At 44.5% G+C, this 9,078-nt stretch overlaps 1 protein-coding gene across 1 annotated transcript in view; it reads left to right on the top strand.

Moving 5' to 3' along the window:
- Positions 1-936: 936 nt before the first annotated feature.
- Positions 937-9,078, top strand: part of LOC105495035 (ring finger protein 11) — a 36,752-nt gene continuing 28,610 nt past the window's right edge. The window contains exon 1 of the mRNA XM_011764166.3: positions 937-1,547. Within this exon, the coding sequence (XP_011762468.1) occupies positions 1,425-1,547 (123 nt within the window). The 5' untranslated portion in view covers positions 937-1,424. The remainder of the gene's footprint in view (positions 1,548-9,078) is intronic.

The following is a 9,078-nucleotide window of genomic DNA, read 5'->3' as shown; positions in this document are numbered from 1 at the left end:
GGAGAGTCTCCCCAGGGGAAATGAAGTTGCATCCAGAAGGATTCCTGAGAATAATGATTAGCCTGATAAGAAGCAGAAAGGTTGGGAGTGGAGAGAAGCGGGTTTCTGTGAGAGAAACAATATGGACATAGGCCCCAGGCAGAGGCAATAGTATTCCAGATAACCAAAAGCATTTGAGAGCCTAGTTTAGAATTTGAGAAAGAGGTGACAATGCTGATAATGAGATTGAAAGGAAGTCAGATTTGTAAACCATTTAGGGATTGTTTTAAGGACAGCCTTGAGGAGACATTGAAGGTTTTAACAGGAGAATGACACAATCCGATTCAAATTTTAAAAAGATAATTCTGTCAACTGTGCCAACAGTGAATTGGATGTGGGCAATGATGAACTCAGGAACAGCTGAGAGTCTATTGCAGAAGTCAAGGTGAGAGATGATGGTGGCTTGGACTTTGGTACTGGGACTGGAAAGAAATGAACAATCTGATACACAACTGGAAGAAGAATCTCTCCGGCTGTGATGTGGGAGGATAAGGACATGACTGGAGAGGTAGGGAGGGTTCACTAACGAGCTAGGACCTTATTCTGATGCGATAAAGGGGAAGCCTTTTAACATTTTAATCATGGGCCTAATCCATTCTGATATGGGTTTATATAAATAGACTGCCTCGTGGAGGGTGGTGAGAAGATTGTCAGGCAGTGCACAGGTAAGAACTGAGCCTTAGACGGGGCGGGAGCAACGAATGTGGGTTGGCGCGGGAGACGGGAGATTGGTTTCGGAGTCAGGTACAGAGCCAAGCAGTCAGAGACAAGCAAAAATTGACGCAGGACGGGGAACAGCTGCTGGTGGAGAGGGGGATGGTAGCCGCCCGAACCGCCGGAGCCGCCCTCGCCTCCTGCCGCCGGGGGCGGAACCAGAGCACGCAAGGCGCGATGACGCAGGGCCCGAGCCGGCCTCGTTCTGGCCGCCACTGCCGCGCTGAGGCGGAGTAGGATGAGGCCCGCGGCCGTGGCTCCGGCGTCGGCGGGGGCAGCAGCAGCTGAGGCAGCAGCTGAGGCAGCCGCGACGGCCGCGCCCCCCCCTGCTGACCTGGATTAGGCCCAGCAGCTCCGTGGCCGCCGCCGCCCCGCGGGGGGGCGGGGTGGGGAAGTGCTTCGTCTCCCCGCCCCCCCCCCCCCCCCATCGCTGCCTCGCAGGAGGCAAACGCCGCGACCCCAGCGGAGCCCGCGGCCCAGCCTTGAGCCCCCACCCCCGGGGGCTGGCATGAGCGGCCCCTTGGCGGCACCGTGGGGCGGTGGAGTCGCCTCCGCCTGATCCCCGGCCTGCCGCCCGACCCCACCTTGCCAACCGAGGCGGACCGCTGAGCGTGCGAACGACCCCATCGCTGCTTTCTCCTCCCCCAGATCACGCACCCCAGCTCCGGAAGATGGGGAACTGCCTCAAATCCCCCACCTCGGATGACATCTCCCTGCTTCACGAGTCTCAGTCTGACCGGGCTAGCTTTGGCGAGGGGACGGAGCCGGATCAGGAGCCGCCGCCGCCATATCAGGTAGGGGAGGGTGTGTGTTGGGGGGAGCAAGTAGAGGCAGCTCTGGTGGAGGTTGAGGGGGCTTCGGGGCCATCTCTGCCCCTGGCTTCGGCAAGGCCTGGCCTGGGCGGCATTGACCCCCTTAGGGCTGGATCTGAGGGCATTTGCTCTCTGATCTCAGAATAGGGTTGATTCTTCGCCTCCCCTCGGGCACCGTGTGGGGATGATACTCTCTGCCCTTGAGTTCTGGGATCAGAGTATGTGATCACATCCCCTTGGCCAGTGTCTGGTGGTTCGCTTGTGGAGTTTGGGAGTGACATTTTCCTGCCTTTATGTCTGAATCGTATGATTTCCTCATCGCACCGCCAACTGGATTATGGGTTCTGGATAGGTGGTTGCCAAGCACCCCCCCCCCGCCCCATTTATGTTTTCATGTGTGGTCATCCTCTTACCCCCTCCCTCGTCTTTTTGTTAATTGGATCTGGCAGGTCTTCATTTCTGCCTCTGCTTGGGAGACGGATCTCCAAGTGGTGATTTTAACCCTAGCGACATCGAGTTACTTGTTTATATATATATATATTAATTTTAATCCCTCCTCCTTTTGCTCCACCCTTATGACACACCTTTTAAACGTGCTGACTTAAGAAAACTTGATTAGCTTCAACTTTGGAAACCTTTAAACCTAGCTTGGGAAATTCCTTCGGTTACGCGTGTTCTCCCTTTGTATCAAAGACTCTCCTGAATATGTTTTACTGCTTTTTGTACAACAATCAGTAGTCCCAGATGTGTTGCAGAATTCGAGTGAAGACCTCTTAAACTCTAAATAGGTATGTGGATGTCATAATCCACAATATATGTTTGAAAACCTTTCCTATACTTTTTCCATTTTAGATGATACTGAATACAACCTTTTCCAGAGGGCTTCAATAGTAGTAGTACTTAATTTTTTCCTAAAGAGTTTAGTTTTCTGACTGGGCAGGCTCCTTTGTTGTTTCATGTGATGACATCATTATCTAGTATTTTCTTTTCTCATTCCTGTGTAAACCAATGTCTCATCACACCAGAAAAACCTGATCATATATGCTGGTTTTCTGAATAAAATTTTTCTGGGGCATTTCGTATATACCAGTAAGGTCCAGTCTTGATTGTGGTATACAGAAGCCTCCGTAACTTCTCTCTCTTACATTCTGTATTCCAGGCCTACCAAATACAACACGCTGTTCACACCTTTGTTTTGCTCCAGTTCCTGTCTGCTTGGAGCCCTTCCCCCAGGTCAGCCAGGTGGACATCTAATCCTCTTTGAGAACTCAGCTTTCGTATTTGAAGTCCCAGCATTCCCTTTCCTCCCAGCCCGAATCCCTTGCGTCCCCACTGAAACCTCTACACTTCCATAAGCGATATCTATAACACTTTAGTGTTGTATCTTTGTTAGATGTGTGTCTCATCCTTGCATTCGCCTCCTTCAGTACAAGCTGCATGAAGGTAGAGAATCTGTGTTTCCGGTTTGCTGTTGTATCCCTCGCATCTGCCTCAGTAGGTACTCAGTAACTGGGAGATGATGGATTACATGTAAAAGCCCTTGAGAACAAGGACTCTGCCCTCGCTCAGTTTCTGGCACATAAGCACCTAAATGTTGAATTAATTAATGAAGTTGAATTTAGTATTTTCTGTATTTACACGACTATTTTTTCCAAAGTAAGTTGTCACAAGGGTAGTCTCTTAAAAATCAAAGCTGAATCTGGGTGTCTTTATAAGTACCTTTGAGTGAAGCAAGCAAGCTATGTTTATCCTTCACTCTCTTTCCCCTCTATATTTACTATACAACAAGAGTGCTTATTTCACTTTTTTTTTTTTTTTTTTTTAAATGAGACGGAGTCTCGCTCTGTCGCCCTTGCTGGAGTGCAGTGGCATGATCTCACTGCTCACTGCAACCTCTGCCTGCCGGATTCTAGTGATTCTGCTGCTTCAGCCTCCTGAGTAGCTGGGATTACAGGCACGTGCCACCACGCCTAGCTAATTTTTGTACTTTTAGTAGAGACAGGGTTTCACCATGTTGGTCAGGCTGGTCTTGAACTCCTGACCTCAAGCAATTCACCCACCTTGGTCTCCCAAAGTGCTGGGATTATAGATGTGAGCCACCGCATCTGGCCTGAAGTTTTTATTTTAAAATCTCTTATGCTCCCTACCCTCACCCCCTTCTTTTTTAAAAAAATAGAGACAGGGGCTCCTATGTTGCCTAGGCTGGTCTTGAACTCCTGGCCTCAAGCAATTCTCCTGCCTCCTATCCCCTTTCTTTCCAGGCAAATTGAATATCTTTGACTTGTTCTCTTTCTCCTATCCTTACGATAATTGTACTATTAAAGGTACTAGAGTTTATGGAAAGTGTGTTTGCCTTTTCCAGAAGAACTAGGTGATGATGAGGGATGAGGGGTTTTTGGTGTCATGAAGGAACTTTTTTTGGAAATGTTATATTTTTGACAGTGGGAGTTTTTTATGGTTGCGCTTTCCTGAAGTGAATGACGCAGACTAATACACAAATTCAGTATCAATTGGAAGAAAATTACTTTAAAAGATGGAAGCATAAAAAGAAACTTTTGGAGGAAAAGTATTGTCCCCCACCCCCAAAGAAATAAGATCTGTTTTAGGAATGGTTATTTTAGATGATCTGAGAAACAGCAATCCAAAGTAATTTATTCATTTATTTGAGTTGGGAGTCTCCCTCTGTCATCCAGGTTAGAGTGGATTGGTCACTTGGCAGCCTCAAACTCCTGGCTTCAGGTGATCCTCCTCCCTTAGCCTCCCAAAGACTGGAATTACAGGCATGAGCTACCTCACACAGCAGATTTATAGTACTTTCAGTTGATAAAAGTAACCTTTTCAACAAATTGTATGTAATTAACAGTGAATAGCTGATTGTAAAGGAAGATGTTCTCTTGAGGTGAGAAGTTAAAAGATGTCATTGTTTGCTGCTTTATATGTACAATGTACATATAATGACAAGAGCCAGTTCCATTTATTTCCTATTAACATCTGACAAATTTGTTTTTATTTATTTTTGCCTAAAAGTAAACCCCTTGCACCATTATGATCCAAGTTTGTAGGAAGTGCATATTTCTTTCCATGGTTTCTTTTGTAGCCTCCTAACTGGTCTCCCTGCTTTCACTCTTGTACTTGCTAAGGCCTGTCCTCGACACAACAGCCATATTTTTTTAAAACTGAACTCTACAGTCTGCCCAACCCTCTGTGGATCCTTGTCTCATTCAAAGTAAAAATCAGATTCCTTGTAGTATCCCATAAACCGTACATAATCTGTACCCCTTGTTTCCACATATGTCCCTTGACACCTACAGCTAACCCCTTTGTTGGCTTCCCTCCAGCTTCCCTGGCCTCATTGCTATTCTAGGACCTTTGTTCTCCTTATTATGTCTGGAGTACTCTTTCCCAGATTTCATGGCTGACTGACTCCCTCACCTCCTTCAAGTCTTTTCTCAAATGCCACCTTAAACCTTCTCTGACCACCCTATTTGAAAGTGCAACCTGCCCTAATACCCTGGAAGTCCCTCTCACCCTATTCTGTTTTTCCCTCCCAATACCATTTGTTACTTTCTAACACAAGTTAGAAAGTTACATTGTCTATCATCTGTCTTCTCCCACTAGATAGAAAAGAGAAAAGGGGATTTATTTATTTATTTATTTATTTATTTTGAGGAGTCTGGCTCTGTTGCCCAGGCTGGAGTGCAGTGGTGTGATCTCAGCTTACTGCAAGCTCTGCCTCCCAGGTTCACGCCATTCTCCTACGTCAGCTTCCTGAGTAGCTGGGACTACAGGCGCCCGCCACCACGCCCAGCTAATTTTTTGTATTTTTATAGAGACGGGGGTATCACCGTGTTAGCCAGGATGGTGTTGATCTCCTGACCTCGTGATCCATCTGCCTTTGCCTCCCAAAGTGCTGGGATTTCAGGCGTGAGCCACCGTGCCCGGCCGATTTTTTTTTTTAATTGGTGTTTCCTAAGTACTTATAACAGCGCCTGGCACATATTAGGCATTCAGTAATTTGGTAATGAATGAATAGATTTCTTTTAAATGAACTAATGTATTTGAGGCAGGTATACTTGAACTGCTTGTAAGAACTCTGCGTTTTGCTAGTGCCATTTTTGCTTCTATATTGTCGATCAGTTTTTTGTTACTGTTTTTTGTTTTGTTTTTTTGTTTTGTGACTGGGCCTCCCTGTGTTACCCAGGCTGGTCTCTCTCTGTATATATATGTTTGGGTTTTTTTGTTTTCTCTTTTTTGAGACCAAGTCTCGCCCTGTTGCCCAGCTAGAGTGCAGTGGTGCAATCTTGGCTCCACCTCCTGGGTTCAAGTGATTCTCCTGCCTCAGTCTCTCAAGTAGTTGGGACTACAGGCATGCGCCACCAAGGCCAGCTAATTTTTGTACTTTTAGTAGAAATGGAGGTTTGCCATGTTGACCAGGCTGGTCTCAAACTCCTGACTTCAGGTGATCTGCCTGCCTTGGCCTCCCAAAGTACTGGGATTACAGGCATGAGCCCCTGCACCTGGCCTTTATGTTTTTTAAATTTAGATAGAGACAGGGTCTCATTATGTTGCTAGTCTCAAACTCCTGGGCTCAAGGGATACTCATGCCTCAGCCTCTTGAGTAACTAGGGTTACAGGTGCGCTTCTACTCTGCCTGGCTTAGGTTTTTTAAAAAAATTATTTCCTTTAGAGATGAAGTCTTGCTGTGTTGCCCAGGCTGGAGTGCAGGTGCAATTATAGTGCATTGCAGCCTCTACCTCCAGGTCTCGAAAGGATCCTGTGGCTTCAGTCTCCTGAGTAGCTGGGACTATAGGGGTAGATCAGTTTTAAGGAATCCAAAAAGTCAAATTCCAGTAATATTAAATACAGTAATTGGTTTAAACTAATGTATTTAGTGATTTAGGGGGTTTTGCCCTGTATATATATCACCACAAGATATTTATGTAATGGTAAAGTACTTGGGGGAGAAAAAGGAAGTACTTGAATCTCTATCCTTGAAGTATTGGATGGGAAGAGATTTAGGGTGTTTGTCGAATTAGAAAGTAGAAACAAATTTGTCGCACCCTCCACCCAACTCCTGTATTCGTAAATGTTTAAAAAGAATACAGAGGAAATCTGCCCAGCCAAGGCAGTCTTGGAATGACAGTGAGTGGGAGGATAAGTCAGGAAAGGCTGAAGAAGGGAGGTCCATGAGAGGGGGAGGCCAGGTAGGCAGCCCAGTCCTGAAAGACATATGTAAAACAGCTTGAGGTTCCCCTCTGTCACTGTGAGCTTTGTTATATGCTCATTTGAGGGAGGCACTGTTAAAAGAGCATAATATTCATTGAACAACAAACCATGTTACACTTTCTAATCTGAATATGTAAAAAGAAGGGTAGATATCTCTCAATTTTGCAGTAATTATATAGTTTGAGATTCGCCAGTCTTTTTCCCCGACCTATACTTTTTGATTAATACATTTGAAATTTTAAAATCCTAAGTTTGTATAGCATTGAATGCAAGTGTAGCTCTGCTTTTAGCGTCAGATGGTCCTGTGTTCAAATTCTGACTCTGCCGCTTACATGTAAAATATGAAAAAGGAAAAGATTTATCAGATTGTTTTGGGGAGCTTTTTTGACAAATAAGAAAATGTAACATTTTGGATATTTCAAATTGAACCTGCATAAAGCTTTCTTCAAGATACCTTTTTTTTTTTTTGGCCGGGGACAGTGGCTCATGCCTGTCATCCCAACACTTAGGTGGCCAAAGCAGGAGGATCATTTGATCCCAGGAATTCGAGAACAGTCTGGGCAACAAAGTGAGACCCCATCTCTATTAAAATACCAAACAAAAACAAAAACTCTCTTTTTTTGTTAAAAGGATTGGTTTATCCTGTAGAATGCACTAAAAATAACCCCCTTCCTTATAAAAAATCTAGAATGTAATGCTTATTTTTACATGCAAAGCTATAATGTTTTGTGGGGAATGGGCTTGTTTTTAGAGATGGAGCCTCACTTTGCCCAGGCTAGTTTCGAACCCCTGGGCTCAACTGATCCTCCCACCGTGCCTCCCAGTGTTGGGATTACGTATGTGAGTCACTGTGCCCTGCCTGTAATGGTATATCAATGCCTCATTTTCCTGAACTTACAAAATTAAATTTAGATAAAGGGTTGTTTTTTTCTTATTAGCATTTTGTTTACCATTTTGGTGGAAAAATCCCCAAATTTATTTCACATATCTTGGCCTTGTTATACAAATTATTCAGCTTTTAACAATTTACTTTTGTGAAGTTTTATCCATCCCCTTTATGTTCAAGAAGTTCAGCCTTCTTATTGAGGGGCAGATCAACTATAACTCCACCTTTGTTAATAAAGCCTTCACTGACCATTTTTTTCCTCTCACTGCTGATTTGTCTTGTACGGTTTTTTTTGTGTTTGTAACATTTATCTGGAAATCAAATATTGCCTTATTAGCTTTTGTTGCTTTAATAGTTGTTTTTCCACATCACGATTTCCTCAAGAATGAGAATGATACATTAAACTTGTAAGATATCTTAGTGGAGTAGAGTGTTACCTTCCATATTGTAGACACCCAATGAATATTTGATGATAGACTAACTTAGAACTATGCCTTCTTCACCTTGTAAGGTCACCATCATAATTGAGGTCCTCATCAGTTCTTACAGCAACATAATTGATGTCCCCTCCTCATTCATTTCATTCCATGTTGCCAGATAAATTTCATCCCTGATCAGATTGCTTGCCTCGTAATCCTTAATGGTTCTTTTTTTTTTGAAACACAGTCTCACTCTGTTGCCCAGGTTGGAGTACAGTGGTGTCACCTCAGCTCACTGCAACCTCCGCCTCCCAGGTCCAAGCAATTCTCCTGTCTCAGCCTCCCGAGTAGCTGGGATTACAGGCATGCGCCACCACACCCAGCTAATTTTTGTATTTTTAATAGAGATGGGGTTTCACCGTATTGGTCAGGCTTCTGTGCAACTCCTAACCTCAGGTAATCCACCCTCCTTGGCCTCCCAAAGTGCTGGGATTACAGGCGTGAGCCACCATGCCTGGCCCTTATAGTTCTTTACTATAACTAACCACTGAAGATATCTGACTTAGCATTCAAAGTCAGGATTTGGCTCTATGTATACTTTTTCAGCTCTTCATAGCCTTGTGCTTTCTTTTATACAACCTGTATACTCCAGTCATGCAGAACAGTTTGCTGTATTCCATATATGTCTTCTGCTTTCCTGTTTTTGCCCATTCTATACCCATTGCCCAGAATGTTCTTCCTTAATCCTTCCCAGTCTCATTTCTAATATTCAGGGCCCAGTTCAAATGCCAAGAATCCATGAATTCTGATTTCTCCTACATATACTTTTCTTAATCTGAACTCCTTTATTACTTTGTGCACCATTCTTAGGACATTTTACCCTTTTTAATTTTAATTATTTGTGATAGTGTCACATCTACTCTTAAAATTCGAGTCTGGGCCGGGCGCGGTGGCTCAAGCCTGTAATCCCAGCACTTTGGGA

Source organism: Macaca nemestrina, chromosome 1 (genome assembly GCF_043159975.1).
Source record: "Macaca nemestrina isolate mMacNem1 chromosome 1, mMacNem.hap1, whole genome shotgun sequence".
In the NCBI taxonomy this organism is placed as follows: Eukaryota; Metazoa; Chordata; class Mammalia; order Primates; family Cercopithecidae; genus Macaca; species Macaca nemestrina.
The sequence above is the reverse complement of the archived record's forward strand: the minus strand, read 5'-3'. Positions and strand labels throughout refer to the sequence as shown.